The following is a 22217-nucleotide window of genomic DNA, read 5'->3' as shown; positions in this document are numbered from 1 at the left end:
GGACAGATTAGAGGCTAGCCATTGTGGAATGTACTAGCCCTGACTGTCCCGGGGGTATTTTTAAAAAAAAAAATGTGCACTGGGTGGAACTCCGCTTTAAGATTGTGTGTCAAGTAGTGCAGCGCTATGAACAACAAAATTAATTGTGCTTAAAAAGTTGATAAATTGGGGGCGGAGCCGGCTAGCGAGGTGAATGGCAGCTTGAGCCTGCAGCTCCTCGCCACGCAGACAGACCGGAGCGAACTACAACGGAGAGGGTCACTCCAAAGCACCGCAACTACACTCCGGACACCTGCGAGCACCTACCGGACATGTCCCACAAACGGAAAGATCGTGGAAAGCCGGGTAAGATGTTGAACTTCTTCACCCCGAATGTTAGGCCGCACAGCCAAGATGGCGCCGGCCCGCCACGCTCCTCACAGCCCCAGCACTTGTCTTCCCCGGGCTCCAGAGACAGTGGGAACCCCTCGGGCACGCAAAACAACGAGGTGGGCTACCTACCACAGTCTACCCCGACTTCACAGTCCAATAGCCCGGTGAAATCCAAACAAAAGACGGACCATGCCGCCGCAGCCCCATCACAAGGCATTACCATCAATGACACCCTGGAATTCCAGGAGACTATGGCAGCTTTACCTGCAGGGGACCAGCCTGTGATGGCCTCTATGTTAAGAGATATGATGCTTTCACTACGCTCTGCTATACATTCTGACATGCTGCAATTAATGTCTCAGTGCAACACTGCAGTGGTCGCTGTGACTGACAGAGTGACAAAAATTGAAGACAAGATGGGGGAGTTTGCCAATACATTCAACGATATGGTGGATGCACATAACGATCACGATGACGAAATAATATGGCTTAAGTCTAAGGTGGCAGACCTTGAGGATCGTTCCAGACGGAACAATATCAAAATAAGAGGCATACCCGAATCGGTTAAACCTCAAGACCTGTCTGACTACTTGTGGCACCCAATGACCTGGCAATAGATAGGATCCACAGGCTACCTAAACATATTCCTGATAAGTACCCCAGAGATGCTATTGTCAGGATCCATTTCTATACTGTGAAAGAGAGGGTCATGGCACGGATGAGGAAGGCCGTGGACCTCCCGGTCAGCGTGCAAGGCCTGTCATTTTATGCGGACCTATCCGCCCACACCATGAACAGGAGAAGGAACTTGTTGACAGTGACGAAACCCTTGAGAAACCATCATATCCAGTATCGCTGGAACTATCCGGCAACACTCCTAGTCACTAAGGGGGACAAGGAATTTAAAATAACAACCCTGGAATATGGCATTAACCTGCTCCGTCAGTGGGGTATACTGGACTCTGATGACTCAGACACGCAGCACCAATCTAGGGGTCCTGACTGTTCCCCGTCCACCTGACGGAGGAATTCTTCCGGCAAGTGTCTATTTGCTTCATGTGGGAGTTGACCCTCCATTCACTAGATCGCCTAGTTTTAGATATCCGGCAGTTCTGTTCGGCTGCTTATAGTATCTTGTACTAATTGCCCCAAGTTAGCAGATTTTCATTCTGCTCAGATTTCCACCCGGATATCGTCAATTTTTACTTACAGGCGCCACCTGTTCCTAGCGCCTTGTGTTGTATGTGTTTTTCTTTTTTTCTTTTGTTGTATCTTTTTCGTACTTTATTTTTGCTTTTTCTTTTGACTATTTTTTGACGCCTGTACCTTGCAGAGCTCACACCGCTTCATACCACCATGTCTTTCAAACTGACATCATTGAACGTTCGGGGTCTTAACAGTCCGTTTAAACGCCATATGCTGTACAGAGAACTTAAAACGCAAAAATGTGATGTCATGCTCATTCAGGAAACCCATTTCTGTGCCGCAACACACCCCATGCTTAAGTTCAAGCAATTCCCCCATGTTTACTATGCCAATGGCCCTAAGAAAAAAGGGGGAGTGGCCGTCCTCATTAAAGACTCTGTGGATTATAAGTACATTTCGCACCACTCTGACCCTGAGGGCCGCTTCCTCTTGTTGAAATGTGAAATTAACAACGCCAAGTACTCCCTCCTCAACGTCTATGCCCCCAATGCTAACCAAAATTATTTTTTGAAGAAGATGTGGAAAAACATTAAACCGGATCTTTCCGGATCTGTACTGCTGGGGGGAGACTTGAATTTAGTGGCCAATTGTCGCCAGGACATTTCCAGGGACCATCCAATGCACCCCCGCAGAGCGGACTTATCCAAATTTCTGATTGCCTCGGACCTACAGGACATCTGGAGATGTCATCACTCCTCGGAGAGGGACTTTTCCTTTTTTTCTAAAGTTCATTCCTCGTATTCCAGGATTGATATGATCCTCTCTGATAAGTTTTTGTTGCAAAAAGTAGTTGAATCTACCATAGGCCAAATCACTTGGTCGGACCACGCACCAGTTTCAGTGACTACAGGCCCTCGGGTCTGCTCCACGAGAGCCAACAGGTGGAAAAACGACATTACTATCTTTTGTGACCCAAGGACTTCCTCCGAGGTCCAAGTGGCCCTGGAGGAATTCTTCCGCAACAATGCTAATGGGGAAACTTGCCCATTTATGGTCTGGAACGCTCATAAGGCATTTATGCGAGGTTTCCTCATGTCTAAAAGTGCAGCTAAACGGAGGCAGAGGAGGCAGCAGTTGGAAGACATGTTACAAAAAATCCAACAGTTGGAATCCCTTAACAAGCTAAACCCGCTTCCACACATCACTGACAAGCTGACGCAGGCCCAAAATGAGTTGCGCTTACTGCTACTAGGACAGCATCAAACTCAAATCCGCAAGATGAAAGCTAACTTTTTTGCTCACGGAAACAAGGCTGGCAAACTTCTAGCCAACCATCTAAAAGACGAACGTACCCGACAACACATCTCTAAACTGACTCACCATTCGACTGGACAGACCTTGACCAACCCCAAAGATATTGCGGATGCCTTCAGTCAATACTATGGCTCCCTTTATAATTTGAAAGACGATGTGTCCACTCCCCAACCGTCCCCGGAGGATATAGATAATTTTCTAGCGTCAGTCTCCCTGCCCAAACTGACTCCATCAGCATTGTCAGACTTGAACCTCCCTATCTCCGCGGCGGAAATATCCACCGCAATCCTATCACTACCCTTAAAAAAAGCTCCTGGCCCTGATGGATTTTCATCAGAATACTATAGACAATTTGTACAGATTTTGGCCCCAAGGCTTCAGGATGTGTTCCACAGAGCTGCCTCGTCTGCCTCCTTTCCTCCAGAAATGTTGGAGGCTACTGTTATAACGCTTCCTAAACCGGGGAAACCCCCGGACTGTGCGAAGAATTTCAGACCCATATCATTATTGAACGTGGATCTGAAGGTCTACGCCAAAATTTTGGCTAACCGGCTAGCTAAGTTCCTGCCTGACCTTATTAACCAGGACCAGGTTGGTTTTGTACTGGGCCGTCAGGCTACTGACGCTACAAGGCGCCTCCTGAATCTCATCCACCATGCCGAATCCACAAATACGCCCACAGTGTTCCTGTCCCTTGACGCCGAAAAGGCCTTTGACAGGATTCACTGGGGATATCTACATAAAGTTTTGCAACGTTTCGGCGTGGGGGGTGAGATTTTGGACGCGATTATGGCTTTATATACTCAACCTTCGGCCTATGTCTACACAGAGGGTATGTTCTCTACGAAATTTGATATCACAAATGGGACCAGGCAGGGGTGTCCACTTTCCCCATTGGTCTTCGTCCTCCTGATGGAGCCTCTGGCGGAAAGGATTAGAAACCACCCGGGTATCAGGGGTCTAGACATCCACGGTTTTCCAAATAAGATTTCATTGTTCGCGGACGATGTTATCCTATCCATGACAGCCCCAAACACCTCCCTTGCTGCAGCTCAGGAAGTTCTTCAGGAATTTCACTCCATCTCCTATTACAAAATCAATGACACTAAGTCACACATGCTAGGGGTGGGAATAGATGACAACACGCGAACTGAGATTGAACAGTTAGTACCCTTCCAGTGGAGTCAGGGTCCTATTGATTACTTGGGCATCAAGCTGACAAGTAATACGAAGGATTTATTTAAGTATAACTTCAACCCATTTATGGACACCTTGACAGGTGACATCGACAGATATGGTAAACATTTCCTTTCATGGTCGGGCAGGAATGCAGCATTTAAAATGTTAACATTCCCGAAGCTCCTGTACCTTTTCAGGGCGCTTCCCATTAAGATTCCCCAAGCATTCTACCGCAAAGTGCAGTCCGTGGTCTCTGGGTTCCTGTGGGCCGGGAAAAAACCCCGCTGATCTCATAAGCTTTTGATCAGACATCCCCGGGTGGGAGGCATGGGGGTTCCAGATATGAAGGACTATCATATGGCAGCTATCCTCACACAATCTCTACATTGGCTAAAACCAGATCAGGCTCCCGGCTGGACCAGGTTAGAAAAGTCGGTGGTGCCACAGGGGTCCTTGGCGAACTTGATGCTCAGCATCCCTATATCTAAACGTGCATTTTCTGTGGTACACCCGACTATAAGTGCCACAATACAAGCCTGGAAGTATTTTTTTACCCACAATACCACGGTAGGCCGCAGAGTGGATATCCCTGTCCCTCTGACGGCCCTCTCCTTCCTTTCCCCAAACCTGAAAGTAAACCACTGGCCATCTTTTGGCATACATACAATCCAAGACTTTAAAAATAATCAGGGTAGCTCCTCCTTTGCCACCAGGTGTGTGAGGTTCCCCTCGTTTACCGGGGAGTTTCTCACGTTCTGTAGGGTGACTCAATTGATATCTAGCCTAGAAGCGACTAGTATCTCCATGCCAGCACAGGTTCACTCCCTATGTTTTGGATCCAGCAAACAGCTCAAAGGCATAGGCACATTCTACACAGCTCTACAGGATAAAGGGTCATTTATCAAACACACCCATCATCTCAAATGGGAAAGCGAACTTAACCAGGTATTCACCACTAAGCAATGGCTAAACTCCTATAAGCTCACTCGAACACATACCAGATGCTCCAACTTCAGGGAAGGGCTTCAAAAACTACATCTCAGGTGGTACAAAACACCATACACTATTGCCAAGTATTCCCCAGAGACATCTAATTTATGTTGGAGAGGGTGCGGTCAGGTGGGCACCCTAATACATGTGATGTAGTCCTGTATCTCTCTGAGAAGTTTCTGGACCTCTGTATCAAAACTTATTGCTTCCATTACGGGAATCTTAAACAGAGTGTCGGTTGAACAGGCCATCTTAGGTATTAATGTAGACAGGTATCCCCCCCAATTTAGGACTGTCGTCCAAAACATTCTTTTTGCTGCTAGATTGTCCATAGCACGCAAGTGGAAATGTGTAGATGTTCCCTCTCAGAGGGAGGTCATTCAACTTGTAGGAGAATCTTGCATCTACGAAAAAACCCTAGCCCTAACTGAACTTAAGGTAAAACAATTTCAGGCCAAATGGTCGATCTGGAATGATTATTTCCCCAAACATAGTTCAAGTTGAGCCCAATTATATGTGGGTGATGGATTCGGGGGGGCCGGGGCGGAGGGTAGCTAGACCCGAACTGGGGGGTGGCAGCATGTTCCCTGGATGGGGCACCCTCCTAGAAATGTAAAATTTCCATTTACTAAATCAATGTAGAAATGGGTCATAAGCCCCTCCGCCTACTCCCCGCCCGATCAGGTCATTGTAGAAACATATATTAAGATATTGGCTAACGAGGTTTGTTCACTAATTTACTGCCTATGAATGTATCCATTGGGAGGCTGTGGGCTTTACCCATATGGTTATTAGATGGCACCATATCTTACTTGTTTGTTCAAAACATTGTATTTTCCTCTCTATTGTTTGCATAGTTGTGATATGTACAAATGCTTTGCTACTTCGTACTTGTATGTATTTTGTGTTTTTTTTTTTTCCTTTCTTATTTTCTGAAAACCAAATAAAAAGAATTAAAAAAAAAAAAAAGTTGATAAATTGATATACAATTGATAACGATGCAATATGATAAAATGAATCAATTGCGCTAAGTCATAAGTCCATTCGGCATATATAGATGGTGGAGAGTCCACTAGAGGGTGAAGATCCCAAGATGTTAAAAGCAATGGAAATAAAACAGTCACCCGTGCGGATAGGCAAGATGGCAGCTTACCGCAATGAGTGGGCCTCCAAATTAATGGATGGGCCACTAAGAGCATAAAGTAATAACTCCTATGGACTGGGTTCTCTCCTCTGCATGAACGGACCAAATATCACTAGACTGCATCAAATCCTCACTCGCTCATAGATCCAGACACGACTCCGATATGTATGGCAATCTCCTTGCTGCAGTGCTTCTGTTTTGCCTCCCTTCACATGTGGTGTTTGGGCTTCTCTGTCTGGAAACAGAGAAGCCCAAACACCACATGTGAAGGGAGGCAAAACAGAAGCACTGCAGCAAGGAGATTGCCATACATATCGGAGTCGTGTCTGGATCTATGAGCGAGTGAGGATTTGATGCAGTCTAGTGATATTTGGTCCGTTCATGCAGAGGAGAGAACCCAGTCCATAGGAGTTATTACTTTATGCTCTTAGTGGCCCATCCATTAATTTGGAGGCCCACTCATTGCGGTAAGCTGCCATCTTGCCTATCCGCACGGGTGACTGTTTTATTTCCATTGCTTTTCACATCTTGGGATCTTCACCCTCTAGTGGACTCTCCACCATCTATATATGCCGAATGGACTTATGACTTAGCGCAATTGATTCATTTTATTATATTGCATCGTTATCAATTGTATATCAATTTATCAACTTTTTAAGCACAATTAATTTTGTTGTTCATAGCGCTGCACTACTTGACACACAATATGAATGGGATTACTATGAATCCAGTGTTCTAGCTGCTACCTTGTTTTATGTTAATTTATCATATACTTTTTTATTCATTATTAAGCGCAGGATATCCCCCTTGATTTTATCCGCTTTAAGATTGACATATACCACACAATTTTGGCCCTCCCTGACACTTAAGTTTAGGAGCATCCATGGTATTCCTCTTTCTACCTAATATCCAGACTTCGGCATATTATTGTTCTACCTGGTTATGTTTTTATTTACTACCTTGAATTACTTCACGATTCGGGCACCACTTGCCTAAGGAATTCTAATCAAACTGTTCTTGATGTGATCACTTTATTACATTGTACTAATGTTATGGTTGTTCCCATTCTCATTTCAAAGTAGGTTGATTGTACCTATCTTCTTGCAACACAATGCTTGAAAGTGAAATGCTCATTGTATCTTGTCCTTTTCCTTTCCAATAAAAATTTTTGAACAAGAAAAGCCAAAGCCATCCATAACAGGCCATTGGCAAGGGTCATTTGATTAATCCAACAGCTTCCTAAAATTTTTGGATACTTAAAAGGCTGCTGGTGTTCCCTCCCACAAGCTTTGGATAAGGGAGTTCAAGCTAGATTTCCCTTTTTTTTTTATTACAGTGTAAGAAATGCTTAAAGGAGATGTACAGCCAAAGCATGTTTAGCTGTACATCTCCTATGGATCACAGGAGTGCAGTTTTTTTCTTCACTCCTGTGACCCGTTTTCAGCAGAGAGCAGGCTGATGTCACGGATGTTAGGATTTGCCAGGTGCCTGGACCGACATCCAGCCGCTCCCCGCCCCTCCATGGTCCAGCGCTCCAATGAGCGAGGAGAGGGCAGAGCAGAGAGCTGCTGACTGACAGTCAGCAGTTCTCTGCTTGGGGAGCTGTGAGAACCAAGCGATCGGCAGCGTTCGATCGCTCGGTTCTAAGTGTAGAGACCCTGGGAGACAGATGCACCTACAGTGCCTTGCGAACGTATTCGGCCCCCTTGAACTTTTCGACCTTTTGCCACATTTCAGGCTTCAAACATAAAGATATAAAACTGTATTTTTTTGTGAAGAATCAACAACAAGTGGGACACAATCATGAAGTGGAACGAAATTTATTGGATATTTCAAACTTTTTTAACAAATAAAAAACTGAAAATTGGACGTGCAAAATTATTCAGCCCCTTTACTTTCAGTGCAGCAAACTCTCTCCAGAAGTTCAGTGAGGATCTCTGAATGATCCAATGTTGACCTAAATGACTAATGATGATAAATAGAATCCACCTGTGTGTAATCAAGTCTCCGTATAAATGCACCTGCACTGTGATAGTCTCAGAGGTCCGTTTAAAGCGCAGAGAGCATCATGAAGAACAAGGAACACACCAGGCAGGTCCGAGATACTGTTGTGGTTTAAGTTTAAAGCTGGATTTAGATACAAAAAGATTTCCCAAGCTTTAAACATCCCAAGGAGCACTGTGCACACGATAATATTGAAATGGAAGGAATATCAGACCACTGCAAATATACGAAGTCCTGGCCGTCCCTCTAAACTTTCAGCTCATACAAGGAGAAGACTGATCAGAGATGCAGCCAAGAGGCCCATGATCACTCTGGATGAACTGCAGAGATCTACAGCTGAGGTGGAAGACTCTGTCCATAGGACAACAATCAGTCGTATACTGCACAAATCTGGCCTTTATGGAAGAGTGGCAAGAAGAAAGCCATTTCTTAAAGGTATCCATAAAAAGTGTTGTTTAAAGTTTGCCACAAGCCACCTGGGAGACACACCAAACATGTGGAAGAAGGTGCTCTGGTCAGATGAAACTAAAATCAAACTTTTTGTCTACAATGCAAAACGTTATGTTTGGCGTAAAAGCAACACAGCTCATCACCCTGAACACACCATCCCCACTGTCAAACATGGTGGTGGCAGCATCATGGTTTGGGCCTGCTTTTCTTCAGCAGGGACAGGGAAGATGGTTAAAATTGATGGGAAGATGGATGGAGCCAAATACAGGACCATTCTGGAAGAAAACCTGATGGAGTCTGCAAAAAACCTGAGACTTGGATGGAGATTTGTCTTCCAACAAGACAATGATCCAAAACATAAAGCAAAATCTACAATGGAATGGTTCACAAATAAACATATCCAGGTGTTAGAATGGCCAAGTCAAAGTCCAGACCTGAATCCAATCGAGAATCTGTGGAAAGAACTGAAAACTGCTGTTCACAAACGCTCTCCATCCAACCTCACTGAGCTCGAGCTGTTTTGCAAGGAGGAATGGGCAAAAATTTCAGTCTCTCGATGTGCAAAACTGATAGAGACATGCCCCAAGTGACTTACAGCTGTAATCGCAGCAAAAGGTGGCGCTACAAAGTATTAACTTAAGGAGGCTGAATAATTTTGCACGCCCAATTTTTCAGTTTTTTATTTGTTAAAAAAGTTTGAAATATCCAATAAATTTTGTTCCACTTCATGATTGTGTCCCACTTGTTGTTGATTCTTCACAAAAAATTACAGGGGGCCGAATACTTTCGCAAGGCACTGTAGGTAAGAATAAATGGGGAAAAAAAGGAAACCCTATACTTCTCTTTTAAGAGATCATGACACCATCATATAAAGTGGAAGTATCCTCGCTTTTTACCTTTTACCTACCTGTAGGTAAAATGAATATCTCCTAAACCTGCAAGGTTTAGGAGATATTCGCCCTGCATGCAGTCGCTGAAACCAGCGGCACATGCGCTCTGAAGGTCCGGCGAACCTTCAGAGTTTTTTGCCGGCTCCTTGCCGGAAAGTGGTCTCCCGCGCGCATGGGCGGGAGTGACGTCTTAGCGGTTCCGGCCACTCATAGCGCCGGAGCCGCCGAACCCAGAAGAGACGCCGAGGGAACATGACAGCTCCCTCAGCGGTGTCCAGGCGACCGTGTCGGGGCTTTGTTTTAAGGTATTTTATAATGAGCTAGTATGCGATTCATACTAGCTCATTATGCCTTTATCCTGCAGGGTTTGTTTTTGTTTTTTTCGGTGAGGATACAACCGCTTTAAAATGTAATGTTTATGAAAGTTGAGTGGAACTAGAAAATCCGGTCAAGATCTCTTGCCAGTGAAACCCTAGAAAACTATATTAAGCTATTAATTCAACACATAAATGAATACCACCCTTAATCAAAATGGATTGGCCCATTTTTTACTTTTCTTGAAGTGCACTGAGCATCACATATATTATTCATGTTAAGTGCATGCATGCTAAGTAATGCCTAAGACTAACACTTACAAGTATCTATTACCTATCAAGCATATCAATGCATTCATTTGCTTTTCTGTCCAAAAGAACAGACGTCTTTGTTCATGCATCTCCAGGGTCGGCTTGTACTTTTTCTGGACTGGGATGGCAGCTCAGAAATGACACAATTGTGTAAATCTCAGTGCCTGTGAAGCACTCAACTGTCTGACTCAGACTAGACTCCAAACTTTCATGTTGTGACTTGCAACAAAGTTACAATATGGAGTCTGATCATGTGGGGAAGGAGTCTAGGGAAATGCTTCCTTCTATCTGCAGCAGACTGATGACTTCATCTCAGCCTAGGTAAAGTCTTGGGACTAGAGTTCAAAGATTGCTTTTAAATTATAAAAGGTTGGGCTTTTTTTACTGTTTCTGTATATTGTGACATGTCAGGAATAAATACATGCACTCTTGAAGGGCTTCCAAAAGGTCCACTTTATTGTGCCTAACTAAAATACGAAAACAATAACCACAGAAGACATAGGTGTTGATTTAATAAAGGCAAATAGGCTGTTCACTTTTGCTAGGGAATGTGCACATTGCAAGGGAATTTTCCTCAGAGCTTAGTGAATGAGGCAACATTTTGCGACTTCCATCATCCAATCATGTGGTGTTTTTTTATTGTCCTTGCACATTCTTTGCAAAGTGAAACTTTACCACATTCATTAAGCTCTGGAGAAACATTCCCTTTTGCAAAGTCCAATTCTCTATTTAACAAGAACAGTCTGATGGCTATAGGTGTGCGCAGCCTATTACATTAGGGTGTGCACCAGTGGCGGCTGGTCCAACAGGGCACAGGGGCGCTGCCCCCCCTATCCATGCATCCAGCCCCCTAATCTACATGCGGGGCACCGGACACATGGAGTTCAATGGGGCTTTTTTTTTTTAGCCATGTGATTAGAGCCAGAGGTTCTCACATGCTAAAAAAAAAGGGTGGGCTCGGGGCGCAGAGCAGTGCGCCCCGAGCCCACCCAGTTGTGTGACAATAGCGAATGAAAATTCACTATTGTCACACGGATCCTCCTCCTGGCCAATCAGGAAGCGGGTTTTGAGACCCATTTCCCGATTGTCCGAAAGGAGAAGCCATGCCATTGGCCAAGGAAGAGGAGGGAAGAGACACAGAAGACGGGGAAGAAGCCGAAGCTGCCGCCACCTGCTGCTGTATCCAGGCAGGGTGAGTGAGCGGAGGAGGGGCCCTGTCTATCTGTCCTTCCGTCCTCTCTCTCCCCTCCTCTCCTGTCTCCCTGTGGTCCAGGGGGGGTGTATGGTGTGTGGCCTGGTGTGGTCCGGGGGGGTATGGTGCGGTCGGTCTGCCACCCCCCCAGTCCATGGAGCACCAGCCACCACTGGTGTGCACCCTTAAGCTCAAACACATGTGTGTGTGTCTACATATATGTATATGACCCCAGCCCATTGATCTCCCTGCCAGCACAGTGAAAGAGGAGTGCGTAAGCACTTCTCTTATGGCAGAACCAGTAAGAGGGAGATCTTTCCCATCTTTCTCCAGGCACACAGAGCAATAATGCTAATGTACATGGGATAATTTGGGTGTGTCCCAAATCAAGGACCCACACAATGTGGTTGACCTACTAAAGTCAAATACACTGTTCACTTTGCAAGTGGAGATGTACTGTGCAAGGGAATTTTCCCCAGAGGTTAAAAAAATAATGTTGTGCAAAAAAACAAAAAACAAAAAAAAAAAAACGCATTTTTGCTTCCACATGATTGGATGATGGAAGTCAGCAGAGCTTCACCATGCAAAGTGAACAAACCATATGACTTAAGTAAACCAACTTTAATATATGGTAAAAGGTGCAAGTGATGTTGGGACCGGCGCTACCACATAAATATTGTGTCTGTGCAATTCCATACACTGTATAATTCATATAAAACATATAAAAGTGCATATAGTGCTTAAACCAAAGTGCTGCGTGCTGTAAACCTTTTATATATTCGCATGGGCTGTGCTCAGTGTACCATATAAACACATGTATACATATAAAGTGCTGAGTGCTATTGATAACCACGTGTGTGATTGCGTGCTAAACAAAGTTTGGCGCCAGTGGGTGTACCACCAATTGCACCGTTGCTTACCGCACTCTTAGGATGGTGGCTCAGCACTCCCTGGTCACTAGAACAGAAAACAAGCTTCCATTGTGTAGTATATCCTTGTTAGGGTAAAACAACGTAGCATCCACTCAAATTTAGGGAGTTCACTATCAGCTTGAGGTGTTCGCCGGGTCGCTTCCGCGTTCCACCAGCTCAAACCACCGTTCCCGGAAGTGACGTACTGACGTACGCAAACCACGCCCTACGCGTTTCGTCATACGACGTCATCTGGAGCGTCCAGATGACGTCGTATGACGAAACGCGTAGGGCGTGGTTTGCGTACGTCAGTACGTCACTTCCGGGAACGGTGGTTTGAGCTGGTGGAACGCGGAAGCGACCCGGCGAACACCTCAAGCTGATAGTGAACTCCCTAAATGTGAGTGGATGCTACGTTGTTTTACCCTAACAAGGATATACTACGCAATGGAGGCTTGTTTTCTGTTCTAGTGACCAGGGAGTGCTGAGCCACCATCCTAAGAGTGCGGTAAGCAACGGTGCAATTGGTGGTACACCCACTGGCGCCAAACTTTGTTTAGCACGCAATCACACACGTGGTTATCAATAGCACTCAGCACTTTATATGTATACATGTGTTTATATGGTACACTGAGCACAGCCCATGCGAATATATAAAAGGTTTACATCACGCAGCACTTTGGTTTAAGCACTATATGCACTTTTATATGTTTTATATGAATTATACAGTGTATGGAATTGCACAGACACAATATTTATGTGGTAGCGCCGGTCCCAACATCACTTGCACCTTTTACCATTCTACTAACTCAGTGGTAGGTTGGGGGCAGCTTACACCACCATTTTTTTAGTCCAAAAAGTACTGAAAACTCCATAGCGCTGGTATTTAAACCCTTTTCAACTTTAATATATGCATCAATTGTAGAGTACACTAACCAATAGATACAATCAGGGCTTTTTATCAGTGGGAATACAGGGGAATGCCTGAATTTATGTAATGGGAGGGGTGTGGGGTCTATTGCTGCTAGCTGCTGGGGGATCTAATGTTGCTGGATGGGATCTATTCTTGTGGGGCAGGGGGGTATATTGTTGCTAAGGCCTTTTATTGTCACTGGTGGGGGATCCACCATTGCTGGGGTGGGTATTATGTTCATGGGGGTCATTTGTTGCTGGGAGGAATCTAGTGATGCTGGCTGTAGGGAAATCTGCTGTTGCTGCAGGGGGTCTTTTTTTTTCCAGGCGATCCATTGTTGCTGGGGGGTCTATAGTTGCTGGCTGCTGGATAGTCTATTTGGTGCTGGCTGCAGAGAGATCTGTTATTGCTGCTGGAGATCTTTTGTTGCTGGGAGAGGGGGTATTTTGTTGCAGATGGTCCATTGTTGCTGGCTGCATGGGATCTCTTTTACTGCTTTTCTTATTATCATTAACAAATTCTATACAAATTACATAGTACCACAATTTCTACTTGGTTCTGTATTTTCTAAAAGGGGCAGTACTGGGAGGCGGGTAGGGGGTGAAACCAAGGAATGATGCAGGCGCTGGGTAGGGGGTAGAAACAAGGGGTGACTCAAAAAGGGCGAGTTCCTGCACTTATTGTCTGAGAAAAAAAAGCCCTGGGTACCATCATCTTCTAACGAGAGCACTGGACCCTACTGAGAAGCACAGATGACAGTTGCACCACTGTGCCTGGAGTCTAGTTGTGTCAAGTGCCTGGGGCTAAATGGGCAATAATGGGGCAACAGTGCCAAACTTGGTTCCTCATCTAAGCAAATAAAAAAAAAAAATGAGTCTAAGTAAAGGCTTGTTATTCCAAGTTACAACAGCAGTTCAATACTTCGAAAACATAAAACTCTCAAATGTTTGTGTTACCATAGTCACCCTACCGCACTTAACAAAGTATCCAATACCATGACACTTAATTAGAAAACACATCAATATGACCGTGACCAGGATGCTCTTGTACACAAAACCTCTCTTTTTCAAATACGCCACTGCCTACTTAACCAGTTACCTCAAATGCCCACTGATCCCTGAGTAAATTAAATCATTTTTAATTATCCCTAATGGGAATAGCAATGAAAGTCCCACAAACTGAACAAAACGGAGCACCGGAGCGAGGTCTAACATCTACAGCGTGCCGCGGTCCTCCTCTCCCTACCTGAAAATGGAGCTACTTACACTGTCCCTGGCAGTACTCAGTGCAGCACTAACACAAAGCTATGGTAAACAGCTGTCAGTGATCACAAACTGTAATTGTTTAATTAGCAATTTTAGCATGTTAATTATCAATCTAACCATCTGCTATGTTTTAGAAAGTGTAAAAAGAATTGTGAGGAGATAAGAACTTGCAGGTAAAAATGTGCCTAAAAATGTGCTGTGTATTTATATGGATGGAGTCTCTTAAAGGGTAATAGGACCTTTTACCTAAAGTTACTGTATGGCCTCTGCTGCCCTCCCAACCCCAAGATGCAAAGGATGGGAGCGCCACAAATTTACAGTAGGTCCAGTATAAATGTATCGGTCTTTATACATTTATATTATCATTATTAATATTAAATTCAAAATCCTAACAATAACTTATAAAGCCATCCACAACTCGCCCCCCCCCCCCCCCCCCAGCTTCATTACTAACCTGGTTTTAAAATACCAACCATATCATTCGTTCCTCCCAAGAACTCCTGCTCTTAGCTCACTATTCACTCCCTCCCATGCTCACCTCAAGAACTTCTCCCAAGCCTTTCCCATCCTATGGAACTCCGTACCCCAATCTGCCTATCTCCTATTCTGTCCACTTTTAGGCTTTATCAAGTTTATTACATTTATACTGGATTTATTGTAAACTTGTGGCACTCTCTAACATGTTCTTTGGACTGCTCCAAAGAAACCCATGCCTCATAGAACTAGAGACCACCCACCTAAATACACTTTGGGTCCAGAGCTCCACTAACACTTCCTTAGCTTCTCATCCAAATAGGCATACACAGTACAGATCTTACTTGCAGACAATACATGGTACCACTGTCTATGGCCTAACTGCTCCAAAGGAACCCATGCCTCATAGAACTAGAGACCACCCACTTAAAAAACCTTTGGGTCCAGAGCGCCACCAACACTTCCTTAGCTTCTCATCCAAATAGGCATACACAGTACAGATCTTACTTGCAGACAATACATGGTACCACTGTCTATGGCCTAACTGCTCCAAAGGAACCCACGCCTCATAGAACTAGAGACCACCCATTTAAAAACACTTTGGGTCCAGAGCTCCACCAACACTTCCTTAGCTCCTAATCCAAATAGGTATACATAGTACAGAGCTCACATGCAGACTATGCATGGTGCCACTGTCTATGGTCTGACCACTCCTGTGCTTACTTTCATAGCTCTGAGGACATTCCTTGTCCCTGCTGCCTGATAAGGACCTGCATGCACCTTGCAATTCAGTAGGGTATATTGAATGAAGCACGTAATACATTTTTATTGAGAAAATGTTAACACTATCTAGAGGTGCTGAAGCTTACTTAGCCCCTGCTCCCTCGCATTCATATTGGCCAGTAATGCAGCTAATCATAATGATAAGCCAAAAGCAATGTAAAAAGGTGGGCGGGAGATTGCAATTTTCAAAACTATCGAAAAGTGTCAGAACTTTATCGGATCATAATGGCCTAGATGTCAGGTCGAGCAAGGGAAATGAAAGCTGCTGAAAACAAAACACAAAGCACTGCTACCTCCTCTCCCTAATCATGTTGACTGTGTTCACCGGTGCCTAAACTGTCGGCTGCTGTAAGCCCTGTAGAATTCTAATCTTGAAGAAATGCTGGCACTTCAGTAGAATCCATAAATAGATAGCCTTTAATAAATGGAACAAAGCATTAAATCCACATCCAGGGACAATGTGTTTTGGTCGCCAGGCCATAATCATAGCATGTGCCATGATTAAGGCCTAACGACCGAAACAGCATTTCTTCAAGATTTGGACTGAAAACTGCTGCAGGTATGTATAGGCATCTCCAGAAAAAATTAATATAAATAGTATATAACATATACATAATAATATTTGGATTTATCTACAGCCAAAACTTTTGGGTAGAGTGGGTAAGGCATTAGAACACCCATCAGGTTTTACTGCTGATAAAAGCTCTGTCGGGAGAGATTCCTTCACTCCCTGTCTGGTAAAAAGGTTTCCCCTAGGACAGGAAATATGGGGGAACCAGTCTAACAGTAACATAGACAGAACTAAAAATGATTTTTAAGTTGAGTTAAGAAGGGTCCAATTTTGTCTTTTCATAGCATTTACTTAATATGCTTTTCTCCAATAAAGTCTTCAAGCTACAGTGTTTAGGCCCATTGCCAAAAGTACAGGGGAGACTCAGCTATCTAGGCTGCTTGTTCCAGCGATCATGGAAAAGAGCCACAAGAGAGGAAAGTCCCAGCTTTATAAATCCCTGGAAGGGTAATCTGCCACTCAAGTCTGCTTACATAGGTACGTATCTTTTCTCTTTCCACTGCCTGTAGATTTTGTCAGAAATTCAGAGCTGTCCTGTGCTCCCTTTCTGTGTGTATCTTTAAGAGACTGTTAAGCCCTCTCTAATCTTAATTTGGAAATTATTAAATTAAAGCGGTAGTAAACTCTAATGACAAAAAAAAACCCTGCAAGACAAAGGCATAATGAGCTAGTATGCATCGCATACTAGCTCATTATGAATTACTTACCTTAGAACGAAGCCCCGACACGGACCCCCGGACAACGCTGTGGGAGCAGACATGATCCCACAGCGTCTCTTCCGGGTTCCGCGGCTCCAGCGCTGTGAGTGGCCGGAGCCGCGATGACGTCACTCCCGCTCATGCGCGTGGGAGTAATTTTCCCGGCAATTCCCGGCAAGGAACTCTGAAGGTCCGCCGGACCTTCATAGCGCATGCGCCCCACTCGTCAGCGGCTGCATGCAGTGGTAATATCTCCTAAACCGTGCAGGTTTAGGAGATAATAATTGTACCTACAGGTAAGCCTTATTATAGGCTTACCTGTAGTTAAAAGTCATAAAAAGTGGTATACTACCACTTTAAGAGATGATATTTGGCAGATCAACAGATATGTATCCATACCAAATCTATCTCTCTACCCCTCAGCTCATTCCTTCAGTCTCCTTACATATCACTAATTTACTAACAGACATATCGGCCTGAATGTCACACCTCTTTCTCAAACTCAATCTATCCAAAACCAAGCTCATAATTTCTCCTCCCCAACGTGCCTCTTCCCCTGATTTCTCTCTCAAGATCGATAGCACTACTATCAGTCCATCCCCGTATGCCAAGATTCTAGGTGTAATCTTGGACTGAACTATTCTTTTGTCCCCCACGTCTAATCACTGTCCAAATCTTGCCACCTCAATCTCTGCAACATCTCCACAATTCACCCCTTTCTAACCAATGACACCACAAAGCTCCTAGTTCACTTCCTGGTCTTCTCTCGGCTCGACTAATGCAAATCCCTCCTCACAGGATTACCTTTACATGGGAAATCCCTCCTTCGGTCCATCATGAATGCTGCTGCCAGACTCGTCCACCTTACCAACGGCCCAGCGTCTGCTATTCCTCTCTGGCAATCCCTCCATTGGCTTCCACTCACCCATCAAATTAAATTCAAATTACTAACAATTTACAAAGCCATCCACAACTCGCCGCCAGCTACATCACTAACCTTGTCTCAAAATACCAACCCTAATCATTCTCTTCATTCCTCCTAAGACCTCCTGCTCTCTAGCTCCCTCATCAACTCCTCCATGCCTGCCTCCAGAACTTTTCCCAAGCCTCTGCCATCCTGTGGAAATCCCTACCCCAATGTGTCCCACTATCTCCCTGTTTGCTTTTAGACGATCCCTGAAAACCCTCCTCTTCAGAGAAGCCTATCCTGCCTCCACTTAACAACTATACTTCCATTTTCTCCATCACATCATCTTTTGTTTCACTTGACCCTCTCTTCTTGATTGTAAGCTCTAACGAGCAGGGCCATCTGATTCCTCCTGGATTGAATTATATTATAAATGCACTGTATGCCCTCATGTTGTAAAGTGCTGCGCAAACTGTTGGCACTATATAAATCCTGAATAATAATATACTTGCAAGGTCTTTAGAGTAATAAAACACGGGAAAATGTGCATGTATAGCAGAGATATGCTGTTTTTTTCTGCCATGACAAATGCTCCAATTTGTGTTTTTATGAGGTGTATTCTAAGACCAAAAAATTTAGACAATTTGGTACAGAAAATATGCTTTTTTCGATTTTTTATCCATTATAAGAAGTTTGCAAAATGTACAAGGGCGATAGAATACAGGTCAAGTGAAATCTCTGTCCATAAATTCCAAAGGAATAAGTCATGGTTAGAGAGTGATATTGGAGAAAAAAGTACAGGTCATAATAAATTAATTCAAATACTCAAATGTGGTGTTCTATAATCATAGGGCAACGTAAAACAGGGATCAGCCCTAATAGAGGGATAATGTAACATCCATCTAATCTAAAATCATCAAGTATGGAGTATTTGTGATAAAGATAAGGAAGAGAGAAAGAAACAAAATGAGTAAACAAAGAAGGAAGGATGGGAAAGGGCTACGAATAGGATGGGGAAAACTAGGTAGGTCTGGAAGCGCCATGGAATTGAGAAGATGAACGCAATGGTAGTTTAATAAGAGACAGCTGATAAAGGTAGGATTCACACATATGAAACACATAGTTGCCAACATTTCCCCAAAAATTTTATGGATGCATTTCGGTAGAAAGGCAGTGTAAGCGGAGCAGTATGGTAGTTAGGGGCAGAACATCCAGTTTTGTGGGAGTGTCTAGCATTGTAAACAAATGTATGGCGTGCTTAGTGAAAAATGGTCATGGTTTAAATTCTGCTAAATATTGGGCGGGCTTAAAGGTGGTGTGCTTAAATAGAGTGTTTACATCCACCTGTCCATAGGGATGCATGGACCTTCTCATCGGGTCTGCCTTAAAAACTGATAGGCAAACCTAAATGGACCTGCTGTGTGAAAGGGGCCTTGGTGATGGTGTCAGCAAGGAGTGACTGAGAAATTGGGTTTAAACCTGCACTGCCCAATTTCTCACAGTCAAGACAGTGCTACATAAAAATAGGAGATACCATCTTTGTCAGCTAACAGCATTTTTTTTTACTTCTATCTAAAAGTCTACAAGATATAAGTAAAAGAGTGCTGTTAGCTGACATGTAGCACTCTCCTGACTGTGAGAAACTGGCCAGTGCAGTTTTAAACCCGATTTTCCCACAGTCCAGTGATTGCTGAAAAAAAAAAAAACCTTTACCTTTGCAGTCTCATCAGTGCTTATTGGTGCAGTCTCACCAGTGCCCAGCGGTGCTGTCTCACCAGTGCAATCTCATCAGTGCAGTCTCATGAGTGCCATCTCATAAGAGCAGGTTCATCAGTGCTGTCTAATCAGTGCCATCTCATCACAGTAATCTCATCACAGCCATCTCATCAGTGCCTTCTCATCAGAGCCATCTCATCAGCGCAGTCAGAGCAGTCTCATCAGTGCTGTCTCATCAGTACAGTCTCACCAGTGCCCACCGGAGCAATCTCACCAGTGCCTATCAGTGCAATCTTACCAGTGCCCATTGGTGCAGTCTCACCAGTGCCTATCGGTGCAGTCTTACCAGTGCCCATTGGTGCAGTCTCACCAGTGCCCACTGGGGCAGTCTCACCAGTGCCTATCAGTGCAGCCTCATCAGTGCCCACTGGTGCAGCCTCATCAGTGCAGTCTCATCAGTGCAGTCAGAGCAGTCTCATGAGTGCCATCTCATGAGAGCAGCCTCATCAGTGCTGTATCAACATTGCCATCTCATCTGTGCTGTCTCATCAGTGCCATCTCATCACAGCCATCTCATCAGTGCCGTCTCATCAGAGTCATATAATCAGTCCAGTCAGAGCAGTCTCATCAGTACCGTCTCATTGGTGCAGTCTCACCATTCCCCAATCAGTGCAGTCTCACCTGTGCCTATCGGTGCAGTGTCACCAGTGCCCATTGGTGAGTCTCATCAGTGCCCATCGGTGCAGCCTCATCAGTGAAGCCTCATCAGTGCAGTCCCATCAGTGCAGTCAGAGCAGTCTCATGAGTGCCATTTCATGAGAGCAGTCTCATCGGTCCGGTCTCATCAGTGCCATCTCATCACAGCCATCTCATCACAGCTATCTCATCAATGCCGTCTCATCAGAGCAATCTCATCAGTGTAGTCAGAGAAGTCTCATCAATGCCGTCTCATCAGAGCAGTCTCACCAGTGCCCTCTCATCAGAGCAGTCTCATCAGTGCCCTCTCATCAGAGCAGTCTCATCAGTGCCCTCTCATCAGAGCACTCTCATCAGTGCCCTCTCATCAGAGCAGTCTTATCAGTGCAGTCAGAGCAGTCTCATCAGTGCCTTCTCATCAGGGCAGTTTTATCAGAGCAGTCAGAGAAGTCTCATCAGTGCCGCTGCATTACTGGCAGCGGTGAGCAGCTCAAAGAAAACCCACTCAGTAACATCCACTCCGATTAGCACCCCACCCTGCAGTATGTACTAAACACCTTGTAGTCTTATGGCAGTGGTTTACTGAATGGGCAAAGTGGCTTCACTGCAAACACATTGTTGAAAGAAATAATTTGCAAAACATGACACTTACCTGTCCAGTCTCCCACTACCTTCATGTGAACAGCAAAGGTTGCTTTTGTTTCTGTAGGACACTGAAATTCAAATAAAATGCAATATAATTAAAGCAGAATGGAAAACAGATATACATTAAACTATAAATTTAAACTATAATCCAATCAGCTTGGAAGTGACTGCACACTATCAGTTGATGAAAGGTCAATTCTGATTGGTTGTTATTATTTGTTTCAGGGGTCTCCAAACTTTCTACAGAAAGAGTAATCTTTGGTATAAGGGGACATAGTTGGTGCCAATGGGAGGAATAGTGCCCCATTGTTTGTGTCAGTGGAAGGAATTATGCCCCATCGTTGTTGTCAGTGGAAGGAATATTGCCCCATCATTGGTGCTAGTGGGAGGAATAGTGCCCTATTGTCTGTGTCAGTGGAAGGAATTATGCCCCATCATTGGTGTCAGTGGGAGGAATAGTGCCACATTGTTGGTGTCAGTGGTAGGAATAATGCCTCAAGGACTGGATAAAGGCAAGCAAAGGGCCACAGTTTAGAGACCACTGCATTATACGGTCAAATGTATGTGGACCCCCTCCAAAATATAGAGTTCAGGTGTATCCAGAGAAAGGGTACTATTAGTGCTACAGCATACAAAAACATTTAAGACAATTGTGCGCTTCCAGCATTGTGGTAACAGTTTGCGGAAGGCCCTTTTCTGTTCCAGCATGACTGCTCATCTTTGTACAAAGCCAGGTCTATAAAGACATAGTTTTATGAGTTTGGTGTGGAGGAACTCAAGTGTCCTGCATAGAGCCCTGACCTCAACCCTACTGAACACCTTTGTAATGAATTAGAACAGCACTTGCAAACTAGGTCTTCTCATTCAACATCATTCCTGATCTCACATATGTTCTTTTGGTTGCATATAAAGGGCTCATATCAATAAAAGGACAATCCAGCAATTTTCAGGGATTCTAGCGGATCACCTTCATCTGGACTTAGAATAAAAAAAGGAAGGAGGGAAGAAGAGTGACAACGGACAAAAGATCTACTGTGCCATCATCCCAAACCAACAAACCAACAAATGACTATAACAAGATAAAAACCAGGGGCTTTGTAGGACAGCACGCAAGGACTCAAATTCAGATTCAACAGCGGAGAAGGATCTGGGTGTTCTGGCTTAATAATAGCATGCAATGCCAAGCTGCGGTTTCCAAAGCAAGCAAAGTCCTTTCTTGTATTAACAGAGGGATGGACTCCACAGAGAGAGAGAAATATCATTTTGCCCCTGTACAGATCATTAGTAAGACCTCATCTGGAATATGCAGTTCAGTTTTGGGCACCAGTTCT

General features: G+C 44.4%; 1 protein-coding gene across 3 annotated transcripts in view; it reads right to left on the bottom strand.

Moving 5' to 3' along the window:
* NOX4 (NADPH oxidase 4) overlaps positions 1–22217 on the bottom strand; it is a 428396-nt gene that overhangs the window by 189093 nt on the left and 217086 nt on the right. For all 3 annotated transcript variants that reach the window (XM_082244521.1, XM_082244522.1, XM_082244523.1), the window contains one exon: positions 20894–20954. In XM_082244521.1, the coding sequence (XP_082100647.1) occupies positions 20894–20954 (61 nt within the window). The remainder of the gene's footprint in view (positions 1–20893; positions 20955–22217) is intronic.

The sequence above is a fragment of the Pelophylax lessonae genome (genome assembly GCF_965119305.1).
Source record: "Pelophylax lessonae genome assembly, chromosome: 2".
Taxonomy (NCBI): domain Eukaryota; kingdom Metazoa; phylum Chordata; class Amphibia; order Anura; family Ranidae; genus Pelophylax; species Pelophylax lessonae.
This window is presented reverse-complemented; position numbering and strand designations above follow the sequence as displayed.